General features: G+C 48.6%; 1 protein-coding gene across 4 annotated transcripts in view; it reads left to right on the top strand.

The window, feature by feature from the left end:
- Nucleotides 1-27,307, top strand: part of ABCC9 (ATP binding cassette subfamily C member 9) — a 62,365-nt gene that overhangs the window by 28,214 nt on the left and 6,844 nt on the right. For 3 of the 4 annotated variants that reach the window (XM_066590750.1, XM_066590751.1, XM_066590749.1), the window contains exons 18-31: nt 320-361; nt 3,449-3,481; nt 4,033-4,134; nt 4,382-4,466; nt 8,213-8,293; nt 9,402-9,539; nt 10,075-10,200; nt 12,346-12,445; nt 13,828-14,066; nt 14,155-14,330; nt 14,788-14,857; nt 14,934-15,091; nt 16,304-16,396; nt 16,774-16,876. In XM_066590750.1, coding sequence (XP_066446847.1) covers nt 320-361; nt 3,449-3,481; nt 4,033-4,134; nt 4,382-4,466; nt 8,213-8,293; nt 9,402-9,539; nt 10,075-10,200; nt 12,346-12,445; nt 13,828-14,066; nt 14,155-14,330; nt 14,788-14,857; nt 14,934-15,091; nt 16,304-16,396; nt 16,774-16,876 — 1,546 coding nt within the window. The remainder of the gene's footprint in view (nt 1-319; nt 362-3,448; nt 3,482-4,032; nt 4,135-4,381; nt 4,467-8,212; nt 8,294-9,401; nt 9,540-10,074; nt 10,201-12,345; nt 12,446-13,827; nt 14,067-14,154; nt 14,331-14,787; nt 14,858-14,933; nt 15,092-16,303; nt 16,397-16,773; nt 16,877-27,307) is intronic. The other variant, XM_066590753.1, reaches the window with a different exon arrangement.

Here is a 27,307-nt window from a genome sequence, read left to right as displayed (position 1 = left end):
TGACGTCGTCTGCTGCAGTGAATTCGTGTTGAGTGGTTCGCAGCCGTGCTACACCCCCCATCATGTGCTCACTGTATCTAAGCCCGTGTGATACAGTCTCCGAGCTCTACACTACACCCCCCCTCATGTGCTCCTCAGCTGTGGTATCTAAGCTCATCCTGTGTGATACAGTCCTGATGTGGGATACTCACCTGTTTCTTCTCCAGCTTCCTGCGGTAGATTTTTCTCTGTCTCCGTCCTCCTGGCGTTCCTCTTTTGCCACCGCGTTTGTTATCTGCAGAACCCTTTCTATATAATCCCTTTCTGCTGCACATTTCAGACTCCCTGCTGAAGGCGACCGCAGAGCAGACGGACTCTACAGGTACCGACCTCCTCCCAACGCTAATTACTAAACCGCTGATCTTACGTGTTACCCCATAGGGCGGCCACATGACAACAGCAGAAGGTTGCCATCAGACCTGCATGTGTTATCTAGATCCACCTGTGAGCAGCCTCCCCCAGTGGCTGATACCAGGGAGCAATAGACTTTACTCACCTCTCTTACAGTCACCTCCCCCAGTCTGACGTGGCTGATAATAGGGAGTAAAAGACTGAACTCACCTTTCCTACAGTCACCGCCCCCAGCCTGACATGGCTGATAACAGGGAGTAATAACCTGTACTCACCTGTCCTATAGTCACCTCCCCAGCATAACATGGCTGATAACAGGGAGAAATAAACTGTACTAATAGACCATAGACTGGAATAAAAGAATGACTACAGCCTGGTATGTGGCTGGAATATAAGAATTGAAACTGCAGCTCTGGCTGTGAGTGGAGTAGAATCGTGAGCTCAGCTCTGGTTGTGACTAGAGTATAAGCATTGTGGCTGCAGCTCTGGTTGTGACTCTGGGACCACACCCCCTTCTCAATGCAGGGTCACTAAATCATCCCAGACAGATGTCTGTCCAGCCTCTGAAGACTTCGATTGAAGGAGAACTCGCCACCTCCTGTGGTAATCTGTTCCACTCATTGATCCCACTCACTGTCTAATATCTATTCTGTCTCCTCCCTTTCAGTTTCATCCCATTGCTTCTAGTTTTTCCTTGTGCAGATGAGAATAGGGCTGATCCCTCTGCACTGTGACAGCCCTTCAGATATTTGTAGACAGCTATTAAAGGCCCATTTATGTGCAACGATTATCGCTCAAAATTCGTTAAAACGATGGTATATGAGCGATAATCGTTGTGTGTAAATGCGACCATCCTGCACTTTTTGTCTGAAGGATGATTTTTAGGTGAGTATAAAAATCATCATGCAGACCTCAAGTTGTGTTCTCTACGGGAGCTAGAGATAACATTGTATTTTCTCTGCATCCCATGTGAGAAAACAGACCGCACGCTGTGTTCTTCAAGGGAGCTGCTAATTACATTATATTCATGCCCTCAGCCTGTGACAGGCCCTGAAAGAACAAAGAAGCTGACTGCAGAGCTCAGACCACCTGCTGAGCTCTACAAGCAGCTCTAGGGGGCTCATTTGCATGCAAACGCAGCTGATAAAGTACAAATGGGCATTAGTGCCCATTAGCACTTTATGCAAAATGATCGCTAAAACTGTCAATCTTTCAATTGTTTAAAAGATTGTCTTTGCGTGTAAATGAGCCTTTCGTCTCCTCTCAGCCTTCTCTTCTGTAAGCTAAACATTCCCAGATCCTTTAACCGTTTCTCATAGGACATGGTTTGCAGAGGAGAGTGAGAGAGATCCCTCTCTCGAGTATGTCGCCTTACCGAGTATGCTCGCTCATCTCTAATAGCCTGTATTCTTGTATTCCCCCAAAAGCACAGGGAAGATCAGTTGATGTTACATCTACTTTCTGAGAGAAAACCGATACAAAGTAGGAATTTGAAAGTTCGGCCTTCTCAACATCATTCTGTAAAAATCCTATAGTATCTTGGACATTTCTTTTGACTTCCAAAATCCTTTTTTATTGCTTTTAGCCCCTCTTACAAGCCTCAAATCATTATTAGCCTTAACTTTTCTGACACTTACCCTACAGTTTCCACATTATATTCTTCTTTAGATATTCCCCTCTCTTTCCATTTGATAAACATATTTATATATGTGACGAATATGTGTTTTGAGAATCTCATTTCACAATATTTCCCAACCTTTTTTGGGCATTTCTGTCCTCAAGAACATCCAGCCATTGGATTCTTCTTATCCTCTTTATGAGTCCATTGAAACCTGCCTTTCTGAAATCCAACCTTTGTGGTCTGAGTTTTCTCAGGTCTTCCTCCCCTTATTACCCAACATTCAAGGATAGCATGATCACTGCCTCCTAAGGCCCCAGCCACCCTTACTTGCTCAACCTTTCCCTCCCTGCTGGTAAGAATTAGGTCCAAGATAGCAGATCCCCTCATTTTCTCTTCTACCTTTTGAAAGATAAAGTTGTTGTTGGATCCATTACTTTTACCTGAGAGAGATTCCCAACAAATGTCTGGATAGGTAAAATCTCCCATGATCACTATGTTGTAGCTTTTTTTGAGAGCTTGGCCATCTGATGTAGAAAGAGTTCATCAATATCTCCTGCTTGTCTTGCCTATAGTAAATACCTACAATGGTGTCCTTTCTGTTGTTCTCTCCTTGTATTCTTACCCAAACAGTTTCTACAAAACTGCAATGCTCTGAATCTCGCGATGTCTTTTGAGCGATAATCATTGCGTGTAAATGCTACCATCATTTTCTTTTCGACCGAACGATGATATTTAGTTGAACTTAAAATCCATAATTTGGCTGGCCAGCTGATAGCAGGGACCGCATGCTGTGTTTCGCCACAGGAGTGCTGATAACATTGTATTCAGCTTCAGTCCCACGGCAGAACAAAAGAGCTATATGCAGAGAACAGACCGCTGGCTGTTTTCTGCATAGAGCTTAGGGAGGCTCATTTACATGCAAATGAAGCTAATAAGCTACTAATGGGCATTAGTGTCCATTAGCAGCTTATGCAAAATGATCGTTTAAACTGTCAATCATCCTACAAATCCGCTACAAGACGGATTTATTTGGTGATGTGCAGGCGCACCTCCACTCCGCCACTTGCGCCGCTCCATGGCGGAGTGGAAGGGGGTGCACATCATAAGCTATGCCTACACAAACAGGCAGACACGTGAGGGCAGATATCGTTGCCACACGTATGCGATTATTAAGCTAGCAGGGATACTCGGCGTTGCCCAGGATTAAAATTTGAACTAAAGCTCTACTGATGAGTGTAGCAAGGCGCCTGCTAAGTATAACCATTGGAACTGCAGCTCTGGAGGTGACTGGAGTATAAAGAATCGTGACTGCAGCTATGGAGGTGACTGGAGTATAAAGAATCGTGACTGCAGCTCTGGAGGTGACTGGAGTATGTGCCGCTGTAGTCCATCTGTTTATGACTTTTTCTCATGTTTTTCTCATTCGGTAACATGCAGCGCAGGAGAAGTCACCGCGGAGGAGGAGGACAGGTACAATCTGTGGTCTGGTGGTCCTGCTCATCTCTGATTCTCTAACATGTGGTGATTCTGGGGGCTCCTGATGATTGCTAGTGATTGTAGTGCCTGTAACCGCCTCCATTAACCGCAAACTCTTCATTTCCAACCCCTGATTCATTAACCGTAACTTTCCTCCCTCCCGTAATTCTTACAGGGACGTGGCTGGACCGACCATGTGTGCCGCGCTCATTAATAACGCTGCGCTCTCTGCTTCGCCCGGAGAGTCGCTTCTCTTCTGATTCATTGTCTCTTCTGCCTCTTATTTGGGGGATATGAGCCTGATCTCCAGAATAGGGGGCGCTCTATATACTGACCTGGACCATTATAACTGTGGGGTGGGGCCCCTCAGCAGCTGACCATGCACAGGGCCCCACCACATGCAGAACTTATGATAATCCAGTACCTGCTGATGACCGTGTCCCTGTCATTTGTCGGAGGCTCCGCCCTTCTCGCTGTTGTCAGTGCGGTTGGAGCTCCTCCGCTTTTCCTCCGCCGTCTCTTATATTCTCCATTTCTCTTTGCAGTAAGAACAGATATTCGGTGGCGTACGCAGGACAAAAGCCGTGGCTGCTCAACGCCACTGTGGAGGAGAACATCACCTTCGGCAGCCCATTCAGCAAGAAGAGGTGAGGACCTGCGCTGGTGCATGCCGCCATATAGTGCCCCAGTGCAGTCGTAGTGCTCAGGTAGCTTGTACCTGACTCCTCCGCACCTGCAGAGGCTTCAGCTAGGTGCAGGTTGTGTATACTTCGTCCACATATGGAGACATCACAGGGACTGCGGCTGAACCACCCGTGCTCTCTTCGACGCCCGTGCTTTCTGTTATAAATCCTCCTGTCTTCCATGACTGATCCCTGTTCTTGCGTTCTACAGGTATAAGGCGGTGACGGACGCCTGCTCCCTGCAGCCGGACATCGACCTCCTGCCTTTTGGGGATCAAACAGAAATTGGAGAAAGGGTAATGTGCAGGCATAGCATGAACCCTCAGAACATGAATCTTGCCCCGCCATGAGAATCAGGCTATTTATCGTACCCGACCCCCACCTCCTGCCACAAGACATGGCTGTGACTGTGCTTCCCCTCTGAGCCACAACACCCAGGATATGAATCATTCCCCCCCCCCCCCTTCCCCCAGCCACGAGACCCAAGACATGAATTGTTCCCACCGCCAGCCACGGACCCGGGCTATGAATCGTGCCCCCCATCCCTAGCAACAAGACCCTGCCTAGAAGTTTGCAGTTCTGGTTAATGCTTCCGGCTAGAGGCCCCTTTTATGACAAGTTCTGTCACTTTATTTTGGCTCACAGAAGAACTCTGTTTACTGTCCGTGAATGGAAACATCCAGAAGATGAAGCCCTGTACAGACGTGATACATTATCAAGGACTTCCAATCTCTGAATGTTCCCTTTTACTGACAACAAGCAGAGTTCCTGAAAATAGCGGAACACTGAAAGTCTATGATAAAGTTACAGAACTTTCCAGTGGTCCTCCTGCAGTGAGTCGGACGCTGCATGGCTCCGTGGCGCCCCCCGTGGGCTCTACTCTGCAATGGACGGTTGGGCTAGAAGTTCTAAATGTCTGTAATTTACGTTATATGATGCCACTTTACATGTTAGCCCCCATTATCCATCCTCCACCTCCCTCCTTCCCCATGGTACCCCCGGGACCCCAAGATGACGCCGCTGGCACTCCGCATATGTAAATGTTTAGCAGCTGATGTCCCATTATTCAGCAGATTCCCGACACATCCTGCGATCCCAGTGCCATAAGTACAGCGTCGCTGCGCACAAGAACTAAATATACCCTGATGTGTGCATTCCTGCAGACCGCAGAGGGTCATTTATTCCGCAGCGCAAATTGTTTTGACACTTATAGTGATAATAACATCTGATACTGGGGGTGCAGGGACTGGTGTGACAATGATACTGGGGGTGCAGGGACTGGTGTGACGATGATACTGGGGGTGCAGGGACTGGTGTGACAATGATACTGGGGGTGCAGGGACTGGTGTGATGCTGATACTGGGGTTGCAGGGACTGGTGTGACAATGATACTGGGGGTGCAGGGACTGGTGTGACGATGATACTGGGGGTGCAGGGACTGGTGTGATGCCGATACTGGGGGTGCAGGGACTGGTGTGATGCTGATACTGGGGGTGCAGGGACTGGTGTGATGCTGATACTGGGGGTGCAGGGACTGGTGTGACAATGATACTGGGGGTGCAGGGACTGGTGTGATGCTGATACTGGGGGTGCAGGGACTGGTGTGACAATGATACTGGGGGTGCAGGGACTGGTGTGACGATGATACTGGGGGTGCAGGGACTGGTGTGATGCTGATACTGGGGGTGCAGGGACTGGTGTGACAATGATACTGGGGGTGCAGGGACTGGTGTGACGATGATACTGGAGGTGCAGGGACTAATGTGCGGATGATACTGGGGGTAAAGGGACTGGTATGAGGATAATACTGGGGTTGCAGGGACTGGTGTGATGATGCTGATACTGGGGGTGCAGGGACTGGTGTGATGCCGATACTGGGGGTGCAGGGACTGGTGTGATGCTGATACTGGGCGTGCAGGGACTGGTGTGACAATGATACTGGGGGTGCAGGGACTGGTGTGATGAGGATACTGGGGGTGCAGGGACTGGTGTGATGAGGATACTGGGGGTGCAGGGACTGGTGTGACGATGATACTGGGGGTGCAGGGACTGGTGTGATGCTGATACTGGGGGTGCAGGGACTGGTGTGACGATGATACTGGGTGTGCAGGGACTGGTGTGATGCTGATACTGGGGGTGCAGGGACTGGTGTGACGATGATACTGGGGGTGCAGGGACTGGTGTGATGATGATACTGGAGGTGCAGGGACTAATGTGCGGATGATACTGGGGGTAAAGGGACTGGTATGAGGATAATACTGGGGTTGCAGGGACTGGTGTGATGATGCTGATACTGGGGGTGCAGGGACTGGTGTGATGACACTGATACTAGGGGTGCAGGGACTGGTGTGACGATGATACTGGGGGTGCAGGGACTGGTGTGACGATGATACTGGGGGTGCAGGGACTGGTGTGATGATGATACTGGGGGTGCAGGGACTGGTGTGACGATACTGGGGGTGCAGGGACTGGTGTGATGCTGATACTGGGGGTGCAGGGACTGGTGTGATGCTGATACTGGGGGTGCAGGGACTAATGTGATTATGCTGATACTGGGGGAACAGGGACTGGTGTGACGATGATACTGGGGGTGCAGGTACTGGTGTGACGATGATACTCGGGGTGCAGGGACTGGTGTGACGATGATACTGGGGGTGCAGGGACAGCTGTGATGCTGATACTAGGGGTGCAGGGACTGGTGTGATGATGATACTAGGGATGCAGGGACTGGTGTGAGGATGATACTGATACTGGGGGTGCAGGGACTGCTGTGATGACACTGATACTGGGGGTACAGGGACTGGTGTGATGCTGACACTGGCGGTGCAGGGACTACTGTGATGACACTGATATTGGGGTGCAGGGACTGCTGTGATGATGATACTGGGGTGCAGGGACTGCTGTGATGATGATACTGGGGGTGCAGGGACTGCTGTGATGATGATACTGGGGTGCAGGGACTGCTGTGATGATGATACTGGGGTGCAGGGACTGCTGTGATGATGATACTGGGGGTGCAGGGACTGCTGTGATGATGATACTGGGGTGCAGGGACTGCTGTGATGATGATACTGGGGGTGCAGGGTCTGGTGCGATGATGATACTGGAGATGCAGGGATGGGTGTGATGCTGATACTGGGGGTGCAGGGACTTTTGTGATGATGATACTGGGGTGCAGGGACTGGTGTGATTGTGATACTGGAGTGCAGGGACCGGTGTGATTGTGATACTGGGGTGCATGGACTGGTGTGATGATGATACTGGGGGTGCAAGGACTGGTGTGATTGTGATACTGGGGTGCAGGGACTGGTGTGATGATGATACTGGGGGTGCAAGGACTGGTGTGATGATGCAGAAATTGGGGATGCAGGGACTGGTGTGATGCTGATACTGGGGGTGCAGGGACTGGTGTAATGACGATACTGGGGGTGCAGAGACTGGTGTGATGACGATACTGGGTGTGTAGGGACTGGTGTGATGACCCTTATACTGGGGGTGCAGGGACTGGTGTGATGACGATACAGGGTGTGCAGGGACTGGTGTGATGATGCTGATACTGGGGGTGCAGGGACTGGTGTGATGATGATGATACTTGGGGGCAGGGACGGGTGTGAGGATGATATTGGGGTTGCAGAGACTGGTGTGATGACGATACTGGTGGTGCAAGGACTGGTGTGATGATGATACTGGAGGTGCAGGGACTGGTGTGATGCTGATACTGGGGGTGCTGGGACTGGTGTGATGACCCTTATACTGGGTGTGCAGGGACGGGTGGGATGACCCTGATACTGGGTGTGCAGGGACTGGTGTGATGCTGATACTGGGGGTGCTGGGACTGGTGTGATGACCCTTATACTGGGTGTGCAGGGACGGGTGGGATGACCCTGATACTGGGTGTGCAGGGACTGGTGTGATGATGATACTGGGTGTGCAGGGACTGGTGTGATGATGATACTGGGGGTACAGGGACTGGTGTGATGACCCTGATACTGTGGGTGCAGGGACTGGTGTAATAGCATCTCCATTCCGTTTTTTTTTGTAGGGGATCAACTTAAGTGGCGGTCAGCGGCAGCGTATCTGTGTGGCGCGGGCGCTGTATCAGAACACCAGCATCGTATTCCTGGTAAGCCCCGTTGTACCTGTGCTTTATCATTATGCAGATATTTTAGGACTCCACCTTACATGGGTTTCTCGGAAGGCAATATGGCCGCCATTTCAGTTTCCCAAGTGCTGCCCGCCAGACATCTACTGAAATGGTGAAGTGATCCGGCCAAGAAATCTATAACCAACCGCTAACCTGCACCCAATCCCCATAGCCAACTGGACCAACCAACCTATAACTAACTCCTAATCTGCTTCATTCTGTGTGATTGTTATAAATTAGTATGGTTTATGGGTAGGTACAGCTTTGTGGTTAGCTATAGGTTGGTCTGTTTGAGTTTATGGGTAGGTACAGGTTAAAGGTTACGGTTTATGGGTAGGTATATGTCAGTGGTTAGTTATAGGTTGGTGTAGTTACGTTTATGGATAGGTACAGGTTAGAGGTTAGTTATAGGTTGGTCTGCTTGGGGTTGTGGGTAGGTACAGGTTAGTGGTTAGTTATAGGTTGGTCTGGTTGGGTTTATGGGTAGGTATAGGTTATGGTTCATGGGTAGGTTAGTTATAGATTGGTCTGGTTGGATTTTCGGGTAGGTACAGGTTTACAATTAGTTATCGCTTGGTCTGGATGGGTTTACGGACAAATACAGGTTAGCAGTTAGTGAGGTGAACGGGTAGGTACAGGTTTGCTGTTAGTTATCAGTTGGTTTAGATGGGTTTACGAGTAGGTACAGGTTTACAATTAGTTATCACTTGGTTTGGATGGGTTTACGGGTAGGTACAGGTTGGTGATAGATTAGTTTGGTTATACTTGCTGACTGTAATTTAGCAGAATCTTTGCCCTCCAGAACTAACCCTCTTTTTAAACCTACCTAATACCTTTCTTCACTAATTCTAAACTTCTAAATCTTTCACACTTGACCCCCATCCCTAATGCTAACCTTTTAATACCGTCCCCTAACCTGTAATAGGCCCAGCCCCCTGGCCTTTACTTCCAACCCTAGACCTTAACTTGTGACCTATCCCCATGCACTATATGCCAAGCCACAACCTGGCTGCAGCCGCCGGTCACAGTGTCCCCAGGCAGGGACGGGTATATGACACCAGCACCGACCTCTGACCTCTCCTCGCAGGACGATCCGTTCTCAGCTCTGGACATCCATCTCAGCGACCACCTGATGCAGGAGGGCATCCTGAAGTTCCTGCAGGAGGACAAGCGGACGGTCGTTCTGGTGACGCACAAGCTGCAGTACCTGACGCACGCCGACTGGGTAACAGCGACACTCACCGCGGCCACTCACAAACCTCCACTGCGGGCAATGCTGCATCCCTCCCCCCGTGTCATTACGGATGGAACATTCCACAGTAACTGACTGTACCACCACTGTGATTATCCCTGTGAAGCTCAGCTGATAACAGAGAGCAATAGCCTGCAGCCTCCTGTAAATAGGACATGTTTTGAAGTTTTAGACTCTACATTTGAAATCCTCACCATTTACAGTATCTGTGCTTGCTGTCAGTGAATGGAAACACAATCATGTTGTTGAGACACGACAGACGAGAGATTTGTGCTGATACATTGTAACAACCCCTCAGCAGAGGTTTGGATAGGATGCAGCCTTTGTGAATAGTCATGGATGGTTCCATTCACTGACAGCAAGTAGAGATCATGAAATGGTTAGACAAAGTCCATTTGCAGAACATGTGATTGCCATTTGCAGGGCGCTGACCCTTTCGCTTCTGTCGGCCGCTCCTCCGCGGTTGATGTGTCAGGTCATGTGATGTGCGCTGCCCTCCTCCTTGCAGATCATCGCTATGAAGGATGGCTTCGTTCTCCGCGAGGGCACCTTGAAGGACATCCAAAATAACGACAATGAGCTGTATGAGCACTGGAAGACCCTGATGAACCGCCAGGACCAGGAGCTGGAGAAGGTAGCTAGTGGAGTTCCCCTTTAAGCTCTGGTATTCCCGGATCGCTGGTGCTCATTAATCACCGGCGGTTTTGGCCTCATAAGGTGACGGCGGCAGCGAGACGCCATTTATTATCTGCCAGTGAAATGTTCTGTCTGTATAGTGTCCTCCGCACACAGCCGAAGCTGCCAGGAACACCGCTTGTCTGGGATCTGCTGGCACGGCTACTAGATAGTATGCTGGGTGTGGGGCCCTCATCAGGAAGCAGCAGGGGCCCCGGACACTGACTCTTGTGGACCTGCTGGAAGGTGATCCAACCTGCAGCAGACTACCTTTATTACGCTGCTGCTCACGCAGGGTATATGGGAGCAGGGTGTGGAGGGGATTTATGGGGGTGGTACATAGGGGCATATGGGGGCGGAACACAGAGGACATTTGGGGCCTGGCATGGAGGTGATATAAGAGGGGGTACGCAGAGGTATATGGGGGAGGAACATAGAGGTGATATATAGGGACAGTACACAGGGGAGATTGGGGGCCTGACATGGAGGTGATATAAGGTGGGTTGCGCAGGGGTATATGGGGGCAGAAAATGGAGGTGATATATAGGAATGGTACACAGGGGATATGGGAGTGGAACATGGAGGTGATATATGGGGGCAGTACACGGGTATATGGGGGCAGGAAATGGAGGTGATGCAAGGGGGCGGTACACAGGAGACATGGGGGTTATATATGTGGGCAGTACACGGGGGACATAGGAGCGGGACATGGAGGTGATATATATGGGGGCAGTAAACAGGGGACATGGGGGTAGTAAGGCAGCTGGTATTGTTATGATGCTGGTACTGAAGGGCGGTGATTATCTCTTTGCTCCACCAGGGGGCGATGAGTACTGTAAACATTCCACGTTAGTAATGTCCTGATCCCGATGCAGCCGGCGCTTTAGTCTCTTCGTTTACAGTTCGTCGCCATCATAGTACTGTGTACATTTTGTCTCTTGGTGTGTAGCCTGGGTACATATGTGTTACACCACACATGATGTACAGCTCTCACACCTGTGGCACCCAGCAGCTGCCGTCCCATCTCACACCCTCATTCCTCGGGCTGCACCGCTGAGATGTTGCTGATGCCATATACGTACGAGCTCTCTGTGTCACTAATACATAAATGCGGCCCTCGCGTCTCCGTACCCATCAGGGAGGGCTGCAGTAACAACCAGCCCTGCACTGACCCATAGTGCCAAACTTGCCCTTGTGCACGTCACAGTCCCTTAAAGTCTTTATCGGCCAACCTGCACAGTCCGGCGGATGAGTACACTTATGTCGGTATGACATCCATTCCCCCGAGTATTGGCCTCTACGTTGTGCTGGTCCTTCGTTTCTGTGCTGATGATCCGGTCGCACTTTGACTCCTCCCATGCGCTGTGGGGTTCTTCACCCCAGTAATTCAGCCGCTCCTTCAGCCCTCAGGTCATCAGAGCCCTTGTGGAAACTGCCTCCACCACTATACCTGCCGACCCTTCCCCACTGCATCACATGACGCTACACAGCCAATCAGAGCTCTACTCTGGGAAGTTCACAATAGTCTCTCATGGCTCCATTCACTTCTATTAGCATTATCCTCTGCTTGTGTTGGAGCTCCCTCTTGTGGTCAACCTCAACAGCACAGTCTATATAGAGCTCCATCCAGAATGGCACAGAGCAGCCGATGGTGGACTTGCACTCCAGAGCAGTGATGAGCTGCTGTGATTTGTAGGAGGGGAGCAGACCGCTGCTCACCCCTCTTACATGTGCACTGAGCTGATTACTGCAGGAAGCAGGCAGCTCCATTCTCACTGCAGTGGCCAGGTTCGGAGTTACAGGCATCATGTCTTGTACTTCAGTCACATCCAGAGCTGCAGTCACTATTCTATTGTTACATCATTTCTTATCATCTAGTCACTTCCAGAACTGCAGTCACTCTTCTGATGTTACATCACATGTTATCCTCCAGTCACCTTCAGAGCTGCAGTCACTATTCTGCTGTTACATCATGTCTTCTCCTCCAGTCACCTCCAGAGCTGCAGTCACTATTCTGCTATTACATCATGTCTTCTCCTCCAGTCACCTCCAGAGCTGCAGTGCGTGTAGGGTTGTTCTCAGTGACTCTCCCTTGTGTGTACAGGACACAGAGGCAGACCAGGCGGCGCTGGAGAGGAAGACCCTCAGAAGAGCCATGTACTCTCGCGAAGCCAAAGCACATCAGATGGAGGAGGAGGGGGAAGGTAAACCATCCACAGCATGTCTGCTATTGTCTCTGGTGTCTGCCATCAGTGTTTTGTGTCCACTATTGTCTCTGGTGTCAGCTGTCAGGGTCTTTGCTGGGGAAAGCAGGTCCGCTATTATCTCTGGTGTCAGCTGCCCCTATCTTAAGGCCCATTTAGACACAATGATTATCGCTCAAAAGCCGTCTTTTGAGCGATAATCATTGTGTCTAAGACCCCATTTACACTTAAAGATAACCGCTCAATACTCACTCAAACGACAGTTTGAGTGACAGTTTTGAGCGATCATCTTTGCATTATAGTAGCTAATTAGATACTATACAACTATGCAGACGCAGCGGGACACCCCCGCTATCTCTCGCCGAATACTACAGCTGTTCTGCATGAGCAAACAGCTGTAGTGTTCTATGTGCTTACAGCCCATGCCCCGCTGTGAATTCTCAGCAGGACACAGGCACAGAGAATGTTATCAGTGCAGCCGGCTGATAACAGCCTGCTCTGCTGATAACAGCTGATCACTCAATTCTAGCAAGCTAGAATTCAGCGATCAGTGACTCGTGCACGAAAACTGCACGATGTCCCTGCATTTAGACAAAACGAGAATCGCTCAAAAGACAGCTTTGAGCGATTTTTGAGCGATTCTCTTTGTGTCTAAATGGGACTTTAATGTGCCCATCTTTCACTGTTCGGCTGAACGACAGTTTTCAGTTGAAAGATATCTGTGTGTGTAAATGGGCCTTTAGGTGAGGTTGGCAGGTGCACTATTGTCCTTGGTGTCAGCCTTCAGGGTCTTTGCTGAGGACGAAGGGTGGCAGGTCTGTTATTGTCTCTGGTGTCAGTCGTCCGTGTCTTTGCTGGGGGCGCAGGTCTGCTATTGTCACTCATGTCAACCATCTGTATCTTTGCTGAGAGTGTAGGTCCACTATTGTCTCTGGTATCAACCGTTCATGTCTTTGCTGGGGGGGGGGGCAGGTCTGCTATTGTCTCTGGTGTCAGCCATCCATGTCTTTGCTGGGGGGGCAGGTCCGCTATTGTCACTGATGTCAGCCATTTGTATCTTGGCTGGGGGGGCAGGTCCGCTATTGTCCCTGGTTTCAGACATCCGTGTCTTTGCTGAGAGTGCAGGTCCGCTATTGTCTCTGGTATCAGTCGTCGGTGTCTTTGCTGGGGGTTCAGGTCCGCTATTGTCACTGATGTCAACCATCCGTGTCTTTGCTGAGAGGGCAGGTCCGCTATTGTCACTGGTATCAACCGTTTGTGTCTTTGCTGGGGGGGCAGGTCCACTCTTGTCTCTGATGTCAGCCGTCCGTGTCTTTGTTGGAGGGGCAAGTCTGCTATTGTCTCTGGTGTCAGCCGTCAGGGTCTTTGCTCTCATCACACAGAGGAAGAGGAGGAGGAGGATGAAGAGGACGAGATGTCTTCCGCCCTGCGGCTGCGGACGAAGATGCCATGGCGGACTTGCTGGCGGTACCTGACCTCTGGCGGTTACCTCCTGCTCTTCCTGATGGTTATCTCCAAGCTCCTGAAGCACTCAGTGATCGTCGCCATCGACTACTGGCTGGTGCGCTGGACGTCCGCATCACAGAATGTCAGTAGTGACTCCACCGTGTATAACGTGACGGTAAGACGGCGTTATTATAACCCAGCAGTATTATAATCCGCCACCTGCCTGCAGTCATACATGGATCGCATGACCTTCTACATGGCAGGACTGGAGGGACATGGAGGAGCGGCAGACGTACTACGTGATGGGGTTCTGCATCCTCAGCGCCTCTGGGATCGTCCTGTGCCTCATCACCTCACTCACCGTGGAGTGGTTGGGCCTCACGGCGGCCCGGAACCTGCACAACAACCTGCTGAAGAAGATCATCCTGGCGCCAATCAGGTAATGCGGCCATAACCGGAGAGCCGAGGACGCTGGCCACTGTAGAGAATGTCATCTACATCATTAACCATGCAGCAGCCCTACTAGCTCTCAACTCTCCATCCGTGCATCAGTTCTACCTGCTTCTATACCTCTGTTCTCCCTCTCGTCTCAGTTCCCCCTTAGTTTTCCCTGGCAGTCAGAGAACCTCCCTGCTACTATACCTCAGTTCTTCCTCCCTTCTCATTCCTCCCTTAGTTCTCCCTGTTCTCAGTTGTCCCTGGCAGTGAGAGACCCTGCCTGCTTCTATTCCTTTTAGCATTTCTTTTTCTCTCGTCCCTCCCTTAGTTCTTCCTGGCATTCAATCACAATGTGAGGAATGTTCTCTGTGTGTTTTGTGAATCTGCGGATTGATAGCAGTGTAATTCCCCTTTAAGGCTGACGCGTTTACATCTGGTTCTTTTTATTGTATCTACAGGTTCTTTGACACAACGCCAGTCGGCTTGATTCTAAACCGTTTCTCGGCAGACACGAACATCATTGATCAGGTGAGAAGGCGGCACGACGCCCACTGTGCTCAGGCTGGCGCAGCTCCCACTCATGTGACGCTTGTGTTTCCTGTAGCACATCCCCCCCACCCTGGAGTCTCTCACCCGCTCCACCCTCCTTTGCCTCTCCGCCATCGGGGTCATCAGCTACGCCAACCGCTTCTTTCTGATCGCACTTATCCCGCTCGGCGTCGCCTTCTACTTCATCCAGAAGTATTTCCGAGTCGCCTCCAAGTGAGTATGACGGTGCAGCAGAGACGCATCTCTCAACCTAACACCCTGCTTCTCTGGGCAGTAAGGGGCATACTGGGTGGTATGCAGGATGTGGGTGGCTGGTGCCAACATGGGGCGCAGTGATGGTCGATTGGAAAGTGGTTTGAACCAGCCATTGTTCAGCAGGTCCAGAACGCCCCTTTAATAGCAGCTCCTCCTGCGGTCACTTACCTGTCAGATAAGCTGGGGGCTTGGGCATAAAAATGGCAAATGAAGTTCAATGTTGATAAATGTAAGGTTATGCACATGGGCAGGAGAAACGGATGTCACCAACATACACTAAATGGGGTACTGCTAGGGAAAAGTGATATGGAAAAAGACCCGGGAGTACTAGTGGACTGTAGATTTAACTAGAGCAACCAATGCCAGTCAGCTGCTACAAAAGCTAATAAAGTCTTGGGATGCATTAAAAGAGGTATAGGGGCAAGGATGAGAACATTATTCTACCACTATATAAGGCACTCGTCAGGCCCCACATGGAATACTGCGCACAGTTCTGGTCACCGGTGCTCAGGAAAGATGTTGCAGCGCTTGAGGGGGTTCAAAGAAGGGCAACTAAACTAATACATAGAATGAAGGGACTGGAATACCCAGAGAGGCTATCCAAATTGGGATTATTTACCCTGGAAAAAAGTCGACTAAGGGGTGATCAAATAACTATGTATAAGTACATGAGGGGACAATACAAGGATCTCTCCCATGATCTGTTTACACCCAGGACTGTGACTATAACAAGAAGGTATCCGCTACATCTAGAAGAAAGCAGGATTCATCACCAACACAGAAGGGGGTTCTTTACTGTAAGAGCAGTGAGACTGTGGAACTCTCTGCCTGAGGATGTGGTGATGGCAAAATCCATAGAGGAGTTTAAGAGGGGACTAGATGTCTTTCTAGAGCGCTAGGATATTACAGGATATAGACATTAGGTGACCAGCGGGTTGTTAATCTGGGTCTTACATTCAGGTAGGAATTATCAAAGATTGATCCAGGGATTATTCTGACTGCCATTATGGAGTCGAGAAGAAATTTTTCCCCCGAATGGGCTAATTGGCTTCTGCCTCTGGGTTTTTATGCCTTCCTCTGGATCAACAAGGGGGTTCAAACAGGCTGAACTAGATGGACATTGTCTTTATTCAGCCTAATATACTACGTTACTATGTTCTGTGTTTCCAGGGATCTCCAGGAGTTGGATGACAACACTCAGCTGCCGCTGCTCTGCCACTTCTCCGAGACAGCGGAAGGTCTCACCACCATCCGCGCCTTCAGGTATGTCTACCTCATATGATGTTCAGTGGCTGCACCACAAAGTAGTGGGTGATACTGATAGCGGGTCACAGTGGTAGCGGGTGGCAGTGATAATGAGTAGCACTGCTAGCGGGTAGCTAGTTGCACGGGTAGCGCTGCTAGCAGGTTGCACTAGTAGCAGATTGCGCTCATAGTGGATGTAGTTCCCAGTGAGTGTTTAGAAGGGACCAGATTCTATCAGATACATCCATATGGGGGCGCCCTTTTCCTCTTTGTTGAGTGTTCTGTAAGCAGCAGCTCAGACAGACAGGAGACGGTGCTGATAACTGTGTGACTGCTCATAATGAGGTGAAGCGCAGGAGCCGCGGGCGATTCAGGTGACTTCTTCTCATCCACAGACACGAATCCAGATTCAAACAGCGAATGCTAGAGCTGACCGACACCAACAACCTGGCCTACCTGTTCCTGTCTGCTGCCAACCGCTGGCTGGAAGTCAGGACTGTAAGAGCACTGAGCACCCACAGCAATTATTGACCGCCCGCACTGCAACATAACACTCATCGCCCGTCCACACTGCACACATAACACTCATCGTCCGTCCACACTGCACACATAACACTTATCGTCCCTCCACACTGCACACATAACACTTATCGTCTGTCCACACTTCACACATAGCACTTATCATCCGTCCACTCTGCAGACATAACACTCATCATCTGTCCACACTGCACACATCACACTGATCGTCCGTCCACACTGCACACATAACACTGATCGTCTGTCCACACTGCACACATAACACTGATTGTCCGTCCACACTGCACACATAACACTCATCGTCCATCCACACTGCAGACATAACACTCATTGTGCTGGATTACGGTTTTCTCCAGCAGGCTTTGGGGTATTTTGTCGCTTTCCAAATTGTGTGGAAGCAGTATGCGCACACTGACCAAGTCAAACACAAGGTATGAATCTCATGTTAAAAATGGCTCTCCGTCCAGAAACAGCCAGACAGGGCCTTTTATTGTACAGACACACAATGGGCGTGCAACAGGTTACATCAGTAACATATAGGATTCTCATTTGTCGGATCATACAGAATCCCCCACCTCTCTGCCCACCTCTCTGCCCACCCTCTCTCACGTCCGCCATAGTATGGACTTTGTATTCTTTAGCATGCAGACAACCTTAAGGAATTCTGTGTAGTTGACAAGATGTGTTTAACTAGCTTGTGTTTGAAGAGTGGAAGGGGGCCTAGGTAAACACACAGGATATACACGACACTATGGCCCTTTAACTTCTTAGAAACTGGTTGAGCAACTTCGATGTATTTAGAGCAAATACATCACCCATCCATTGGCTAGCAAATACCATGATTAGATTGTGTGTGTCCTTTGAACTCCTCAGAGCTGAAAGTCATTACAATAGCAAAATACATTTGGGTTATATACAAATAGCGATAGACATTTTATACTAAATAATCATCATGTCTATCACAATCCCCCCTTAAAATGTCTATCCTCTAATTCTTTATCTAATTTTCACAGTCTTCTGCGCATGAGCCTATAACCGGAGCGCGTTGAAGGTTCGTTTTAGGGTCTTCAAGGGGGTGTAGGACTTGTCCACTCCTTCTGGGGATGCATCCAGCAAACTCATGATGGGAGCGGCTTTTCCAGCATCAGTTTCACAGGTCTCTCTGACACAGGGGATAACACAGCGGACTAGAACAGAAAAGGTAACCATCAGTTCACATACAACAGCGACGCCCGTCTGTGCCAGGATCCTTTACCACCCGCTCATCCATGGCGAGTGCTGGTCCCAAAAGTTAGCTCTTTTTAGTTAGTGCGGTCAGCTTCTTAATGGCAAGTGCGTCTTTACCCGCGGGTCACATGTCGTCTAGGATGTAGGTATGACAAGTCTCCCCTATCATCTTTCAGACACTCCCCTTTTTAGCTAAAGTCGTCTCTAAGGCCATTCTATTTTTAAAAAAGTCGTAGTCGAGGTAGGTTCTATTGGTCGACTAGTCCCTATAAGGCGTCTCTAGTATAATTTATAAACCACTGCTAATTATAATAAACATAATTAATCCAGTCAACATTTATTTACCCTAATGATCAGGAAAGTGGACTCGAATCTAGTTTTAACTTGGTCTCTAATTTTTAAAACTTGTCAGGTACCCCCCTTGGCTATCCCATGACGTCAATGTACACGTGTAGATCAAAACTACCACCAGGGGTCTCTCTTCTCGCTCTAGTATAATGTTACAATACTAGTAGCATGCACAGGTACGCACGGCGTGGGACTCCCTAATCTTCACCCACACCAATGTCCCTCCTGGAGATAGTCCTAATGGTGAACACGTCCAAGTCGCCTCACCCTTGCGTCAGGGTTTTCCCACTGCCCGTAAGTCCCTACTCCTAGGAGGGGGGGGATCCCTACCTCACCTCAGAGGGAGGCCATGGATTCCCTGGGCTCATTTCCGGGCATCCATACCCTCTATCTGTACAAGTTAACACCCCACAGGGTGTGCCCTCGCCGGAACCTAAGGTCTTCTGCACTATCCCTAGGCAAATGGGAATTCCACTGACAATCCATCTTAGGAGATCGGGGCAGGCGCAGTACTAGTACATTTCTCCTTTTTCTTTGGTAGCGCATGTGGTTGGCATTATCGGAACTGGCTCTTCATCTTTTTCAAACAAGGGAAACGTTGGTGTCTGACAGGATGTGGAGGAGCATAAGGGCTTTACTAAGGCACACTCCCCTGTCCAATTACCCTCCAGGCGGGTCCTCTACCTCATGTCTCCACAAAGCCAGTAAACGTCTCCTAAGGACTGGACCTGATTCTGCATCTATTCCCCTCCTATCATACTGTAGGAGGAGCAATACCCGTTGGTGAGTTCCCCAAAAATCTCCCTCCACCCTGCCTATTTGCCTGGCAGGTGTAGTTTCCAGGGTAGTCAGTAATACTCTCTCCGGTGCAAAACACTTAAGTAGTTATAGAGTATTCCTTCTTCCATTTCTCACGGACAGTGTAATTAGCGGAAATGTTCGTGAAGAGACTAATAAACCACTCTTCAGCATCTACAGGGAGATTTAGGGGGACCATCCCCGAGTGTAGTCGGGCACTACCGCACACGCAACAGTTAGACTTGTTGCTCCTGTTAGCATTGTACCTCATCAACTCCAACCAGAGATTCTGGTCAGAGTAGCCAGTCGCTACTGTCAAGGTGTCCTCAAAAGTAGGGTCGGCTATGATCATCATGTTCGTCAAGGTCTTTATCTTACGGCGGAGGGGGTTAATTATGGGCACGGGACTAAGTGAAGGCTTCCATTCGGCTGCATCTACCATACCCCTTATTTTAAACTTCCCTAAGGGATCTATCCTCCCGTACCGGTATGTCCCCAGACTATAAGTCTCCCCGTCCCCCGGGCTTGGATCTCCCATGGTTAATGTAAAAACCGCATTAAAACCAAGCAACATACTAAGTTCAGCCTTCCAATACCTGCTGTCCTTATTATTCTCAAGGAGGGTTATACGACTAATTAGGGATTTCCCGCTCCTATTTTTCTTATTTTAAGGCACTTCGCGGTTTATAGGACTAGTCTGTTCCTGCGTTCCATCCCACTAATCCCCAATAACGGCAGTCTTCTCCCCAGACGTTATCAGTGGCGCAAACATATTGTATTCCCCGGGTATATAAGTCATATAACCAGCTGGACTGAGCTAAATCTGGCCTGCGGTGGGATCTTGCGCCTAGACACGGGACCACAGTACAATAGTCGAAGGAATATGCGGCTACTTGAGCATTGGACGAGTTATACTAGAAGGTAACCATACCCCCATATTCTTCCGACTAAGGATTCCAGTTGCTACCTTCCTCTCTCACTAGCCCTAACCAGAGTAACGTCTTTGGCACAACTAAGACTGGTCTCCCGGATCTGAAGCTTTCTTACAGTATGAAGCGTTGATCCATGTAAGTCTTTCGGCTAGTTTCACAGCTGTGGCAGTAGTCAGAAGCACCTGGTAGGGGCCATCAAATCGGGGCTCAGGAGGGTGCTTCCTGGGGAACTTCTTGATGCACACCCAATCCCCAGGCTGCAAGATATGTGTCCCAGTGTCTGCCTCTGAGTCTGGAAGAGAACACCTGTGCATAGGCTTTGGTTAGTTCTTTAACAACGGAAATCACATACTCAGTCAACACATCAGATTGTAATTGTAACTACTGAGGATAGTAACGACCTAGTCTTGGGGCTAGCCCAAACAATCTCGTAGGGAGATAATGTATAATCCCCCCTGGGTTCATATCTAACACTGTATAAGGCTATTGGATGACAGTCTTTCCAAAGTGGCGTCATTTTTAAGTATCTTACTTTTAGCGTGCCACTACGTCTCTCCACCTTTCCACTACACTAAAGGTGGTACAGTATGTAAAAGGCCTGGGATACACCCAGAGCAGACATGACATGTTACATTCACCTGCGAAGTTTATACCTCTGTCTGACTCTGAATCACTTCTGGTACCCCATATTCACAGTTTACCTTGTTCATGAGCTTCTTTGCGGTTACCTACTTGTTTGCCTTGGTAACAGGGTCGGCCTCCAACCTGCAAAGACATCAACAACAACAAGCACGTAGTCATACTTCCCAACAAGTGGGAGCTGAACGTAGTCAATTTGCAATCCCTGAAATGGGTAGAGTGGTCCCGGCAAGTGTGGTGTGGCAAATTTACTTCTGCCCTGACTTACCCATGGCATAGATCATGCTAAACCGGACAAATGATGCAGCAGCTACAGAGAACCTAGAAGTCGCCCAACCTCTTTCAAGCGTCGTCGTCATTACTGCTTTACTAGGTGGGTCTTTCCGTCCATCAGCTGGGCCATCATGGGATACAGGAACTGTGGTGGGCAAGTGCTGTTGACTGTTCACCACACGCTGTCCTGTTTCTGCTGCTCCCATATTAGTCCATTTATTCTTTTCTTCCTTGCTGGCTTGTAACTGTAAAAGTCTTTAGCATATCAAAGTCCAAATTTTTGTCAATGTCCAAAGTTTTTTTACCACTGACTCATGCTGTCAGTATCTTTCTTCTTTCTTCCACGGCTTGAGGGCCGCTGCCTTTGCTGCGCTGTCAGCGAGGGTGTCGTCTCTCGCCTCTCCAGTGTAGGAATCGGTGCGAACTCTCAACTTTGTCAGGTAGAAGCAGGGCCTCCATGCGACTCTGTACCGTTGCACCATTCTCAACTGGTTGTCCTGCTGAGGTAAAAACTGTCTGGCCTTCCATATTGGGCCGTAATCATGAGCTATGCCAAATGCATACCAGGAGTCAGTGTAAAGGATTGCCGGTCTTACCTCTCGCCACTCTACACGCCTCAGTGAGGGCCTTCCATTCCGCTTATTGTACTGTGACATGCGGAGGCAGAGCTTCTGCTTCTAGGACATCTTGTTGTGTGACCACTGCATATCCGATGTGGAGTCATCAATCCTCACCCTGGTACCATCTGCAAAAAGCTCAACATATGCATTATCAACAGGGGTTCTGGTAACTGTTTGCATATCTGCAGTTTCTTACTGAATTAGTACTAAATAATCGTGCTGATGTTCTATTTCACATGGCTCGGAACCTTGTAGCACAAAATCATTTATTTATTTTTTTCAAACCCAATAGCTGATCTACAACACCTAGATCATCTATGACCCAGATCACCTATGCCTCCCCCCTTTTGAACCGCAATACTCAATGGAAAAAGAGTCATTGCGTTCAAACTAGTAAACCAAGAGGCACAAAAACAAGCACTTTGTAGGTCAAGGTGACATTGTATGCAGCGAAGTCTGAGCGAAAATCTCCTTAAAAAAATTTTTTTTTATTTCAGGTCGCAGTTAGCATTTTTTAACACAAGGGGGCGCCACACAATTCAAATTTTACGTCACCCAGTGTAATAGTATTTCAGGGTATGGCCAGCGTTTAGCTTTTACTCTCCTGTCGGAATATAATTATAGCTTCAGTGTAGACTGACACTAGAATATACAAAAGGCTTAAAGAAAAACTAAAGAATACGGATGACTTAACATCCTACTCTGGGCAATTCAGTCCCTCTTTCTTCACATAAAAAGTAAAATTACTTCACCAAATTGCATGAAAAAGTTTGCTGGGTGACTATAGGGAAATTATTCCATCTGTAGGAGCCTTCCATAACATCATCTGTCTGAGCATCCATTGGAGAAGCGGGCAGTGGAAAACAGAGCCCCTGGGAACATGAGAGAGCGTCCCCTGTCATGTATTCCCGGCCTCTGCCCCCCATGCATCAACTCCAATCTTCCATGCGCTATAAACCAGCTTAGTCATCTACTATGTCCCAAGCTGCATCTCCACAAAGGTTTGTTTCCCTGAACTTATCACACATCCAAAGTGGCCACATCTTGGAGCGTAACAAAGTCTGGTCAAACAAAACCTTACTTCAGACAATCATGATGTTAGCACTGGATACAGTGGCATTGGGAAATATAGGCTTCCCAAATGCAGCAAAATGGCCGCCAGAGGCAGAAAGGGGCGGGGCTACAAATCTCCCAAGTGAGGCAAAATGGCTGCCGGAGGAACGGGCGGGGCCAGGGGCAGCAGCACTCCCAGGTGAGGCAAAATGGCTGCTGAGTAGCAGCACTTCCAGGTGAGGCAAGATGGCTGCTGGAGGAGGAAGGGGCGGGGCCAGGTCCTGTCCCGGATGGGGAGGGACCGGAAGTAACATCACACACCCTGAAAGTGAGCACATGGGGGGAAGTAACTTCAGGGTGGGGGCAGGCCTCACTACATTTACTGCAGAGTCACACTATGTTGGATTGTAAACATTGCAAGCACGGCCGCCATTACAGGGAGGGGCCGCAGTCAACACAAAGACATTACATTGTTCATAAGCAATACACATACCCCCCTACATGCTTTCCCCTCTTCAATCTCTTAACTACATTATACCTCCTTCTAGCAATCTAAAAACACATTTCTTTCTGCTAGGCTTCCTGCTCATCTTCTGAAAACTTTCTACAACCTATCTTACCTGTCCATGACCTAACATTTCTTTCTGCAACTTTTCCTGGTCCTTCTCTTTGTATAACATTTCTACATGTTCAGTAAACTCTGCTGCCTTCAGCAACCAGATGACAAGCTCTCTGACCTTTGGCCTTGCTCACTTTGCTCAACTCTATGCTACCTGCTTATTCTAGCCTATTCGAAGTTTCTGCACACAGTACTGTTTCTCTTGTAAAATCTGCTTTCTTCAAATCCTTCCCATATAACCTCTTTCCCACTCAGATTACAATGCACATTAATTCTACAAAACACAGGGAACGACAAAGTAAACAGAAAGGGTTAATTGGAAAAAGCTTTCAGCTCACTCTTATCAGCAGCCCTCCCCCCAACAATAAACACTGCACATTCTTTCTATAATACCAGACAGACGGGATTACTGGAGAATACCCACAACGGCTCAAGGTATATATATATCTCATCCACCTTTATATCAACCCAAGGTATATATCTCATCTACCTTTATATCAACCCAAGGTCTACTAGCAATCCCGAAGAGCACTTCCTGTACACGTCTTAGACAGGACATTTAGCTATACACAGAGACTGACGATTATTTTCAATGACCAAAACCTCAATAATATTCTGGAGAAATCAGCCGTCACAAAGCACGACTATACTTCATACGTATATACCTTTCCACATATGAGAACATAACACGCTCAATCATAAAGTTAAGTATACGTATCATAAATCTTCCTAACCTCACACTAGTTTTACCTAGGAGCACGTGTCACTGGCGTGTTCCCTCAGACTTAAACAGCCGAGTCCGCCCTCCCGACACATTAACCCTCACAGAATTTATCTCTTGGTCTTGTATACACAATTTTTAACCGTCTCAGACATAACAGCATACACAGCGTACAAAATACCCCTAGACAGGTAACGTGGTGATTTTCCCGAGTGGACAGAACTAGAGTTATTACCTGTCTTTCAGTGAAGGTCCAGTCTGGCTCAGGAACAGGCAGAAAAGCAGTCAGAACCCAGCTTTGACACAGGTAGATAAAGCAATCTTACCGTGTTCTGTAGATTTTCGGGCCCCTGAGTTCTGCGTGCCATCTGCCGATCTCTGTACGTTCCAGGCTGTGACCTCACAGATCCACTCGCTCACCCAGGGACTCCAATTGTGCTGGATTACGGTTTTCTCCAGCAGGCTTTGGGGTATTTTGTCGCTTTCCAAATTGTGTGGAAGCAGTATGCGCACACTGACCAAGTCAAACACAAGGTATGAATCTCATGTTAAAAATGGCTCTCCGTCCAGAAACAGCCAGACAGGGCCTTTTATTGTACAGACACACAATGGGCGTGCAACAGGTTACATCAGTAACATATAGGATTCTCATTTGTCGGATCATACAGAATCCCCCACCTCTCTGCCCACCTCTCTGCCCACCCTCTCTCACGTCCGCCATAGTATGGACTTTGTATTCTTTAGCATGCAGACAACCTTAAGGAATTCTGTGTAGTTGACAAGATGTGTTTAACTAGCTTGTGTTTGAAGAGTGGAAGGGGGCCTAGGTAAACACACAGGATATACACGACACTATGGCCCTTTAACTTCTTAGAAACTGGTTGAGCAACTTCGATGTATTTAGAGCAAATACATCACCCATCCATTGGCTAGCAAATACCATGATTAGATTGTGTGTGTCCTTTGAACTCCTCAGAGCTGAAAGTCATTACAATAGCAAAATACATTTGGGTTATATACAAATAGCGATAGACATTTTATACTAAATAATCATCATGTCTATCACATCATCGTCCGTCCACACTGCACACATAACACTCATCGTCCGTCCACACTGCACACATAACACTTATCATCCGTCCACACTGCAGACATAACACTCATCGTCCGTCCACACTGCACACATCACACTCATCGTCCGTCCACACTGCACACATCACACTGATCGTCCGTCCACACTGCACACATAACACTGATCGTCTGTCCACACTGCACACATAACACTGATTGTCCGTCCACACTGCAGACATAACACTCATCGTCCGTCCACACTGCACACATAAGACTGATTGTCCGTCCACACTGCACACATAATACTGATCGTCCGTCCACACTGCACACATAACACTCATCGTCCGTCCACACTGCACACATAGCGTCCATCTATACTGCAACAAAACACTCATCGTCCGTCCACACTGCACACTCATCATCTACACTACACACATAGCGTCCATCTATACTGCAACATAACACTCATCGTCCGTCCACACTGCACACTCATCGTCCACACTGCACACTCATCATCTACACTGCACACTCATCATCTACACTGCACACTTATCGCCCATCTACACTGCACACATAACACTTATTGTCCTTCCACACTGCACACTCATTGTCCATCCACACTGCACACTCATCGTCCATCCACACTGCACACTCCTCGCCCACACTGCATACTGCACACTCATCGTCCACACTGCACACTCATCATCCACACTGCACACTCATCATCTACACTGCACACTCATCATCTACACTGCACACTCATCGTCCATCTACACTGCACACTCATCGTCCATCCACACTGCACACTCATCGTCCATCCACACTGCACACTCATCGTCCATCCACACTGCACACTCATCGTCCATCCACACTGCACACTCATCGTCCACCCACATTGCACACTCATCGTCCACTCACATTGCACACTCATCGTCCATTCACACTGCACACTCATCGTCCATTCACGCTGCACACTCATCGTCCATTCACGCTGCACACTCATCGTCCATTCACGCTGCACACTCATCGTCCATTCACGCTGCACACTCATCATCCATTCACACTGCACACTCATCGTCCATTCACACTGCACACTCATCGTCCATCTATACTGCACACTCAACTCTCATCGTCCATCCACACTGCATACTTCCACTTGTCATCTATCGACACTGCACACATCTGATTACATGTCTATCCACACCGTACACATTATCCATCTGTATTGCACACATCATCCATCCACACTGCACACAATGCTCATCATCAATTGAAACACATCCTATTCATCATCCATCATCCACATATCATCCATCCACACTGCACATATACACTTATCCATGCACATTGCACACATAATCCATATACATTTTACTCCTCATCCATTCACACAGTGTAATCACTCGTCCATCCACCTTGCACACATTCACTCCTCATCCATCCAAAAAGTACACATTATCCATCCCCACTGCACATATAGCACTCACCATCCATCCACACTGCACACCTAACATTCCTCCTGCATCGACATTGCATAGACGGCTATCATCCATCCATTCATGGCACACACATTTCAATCATCCTCCATCCTTGCTGCACACTTTCATCCATATTGCATAAATCCCGCTAATCATCCATCAACACTGCACACATTCACTCCTAATCCTTCCACATTGCACATAAATAACTCTCATCATTCATCCACACTGCACATATCATCCATTTCACCAGACATAATGCTCATCATTCATCCACTCTGCATCAATCATCCATCCACACTGCATGCATCCTGCTTATCATCCATCCACAATGTACAGATTATCCGAATGCACAACACACATCATCCTTCCACACTGCACACAATACTCATCATCTATGCACGCAAAACTCATAAAACTTATCATCCATCCACACCGCGTACATCCTGTTTATCATCCATTAACACTGCACACATCCCATTCATCATCCATGCACACTGCACATATCCATCCCCACTGCACACATAACACTTATTGTCCATCAACACTGTACACAATGCTCATCATCCATCTACACAACACTCCTTATCCATCCACACTGCACACATCTCAC

The sequence above is a fragment of the Eleutherodactylus coqui genome, chromosome 2 (assembly GCF_035609145.1).
Source record: "Eleutherodactylus coqui strain aEleCoq1 chromosome 2, aEleCoq1.hap1, whole genome shotgun sequence".
NCBI classification, from domain to species: domain Eukaryota; kingdom Metazoa; phylum Chordata; class Amphibia; order Anura; family Eleutherodactylidae; genus Eleutherodactylus; species Eleutherodactylus coqui.
The sequence above is the reverse complement of the archived record's forward strand: the minus strand, read 5'-3'. Positions and strand labels throughout refer to the sequence as shown.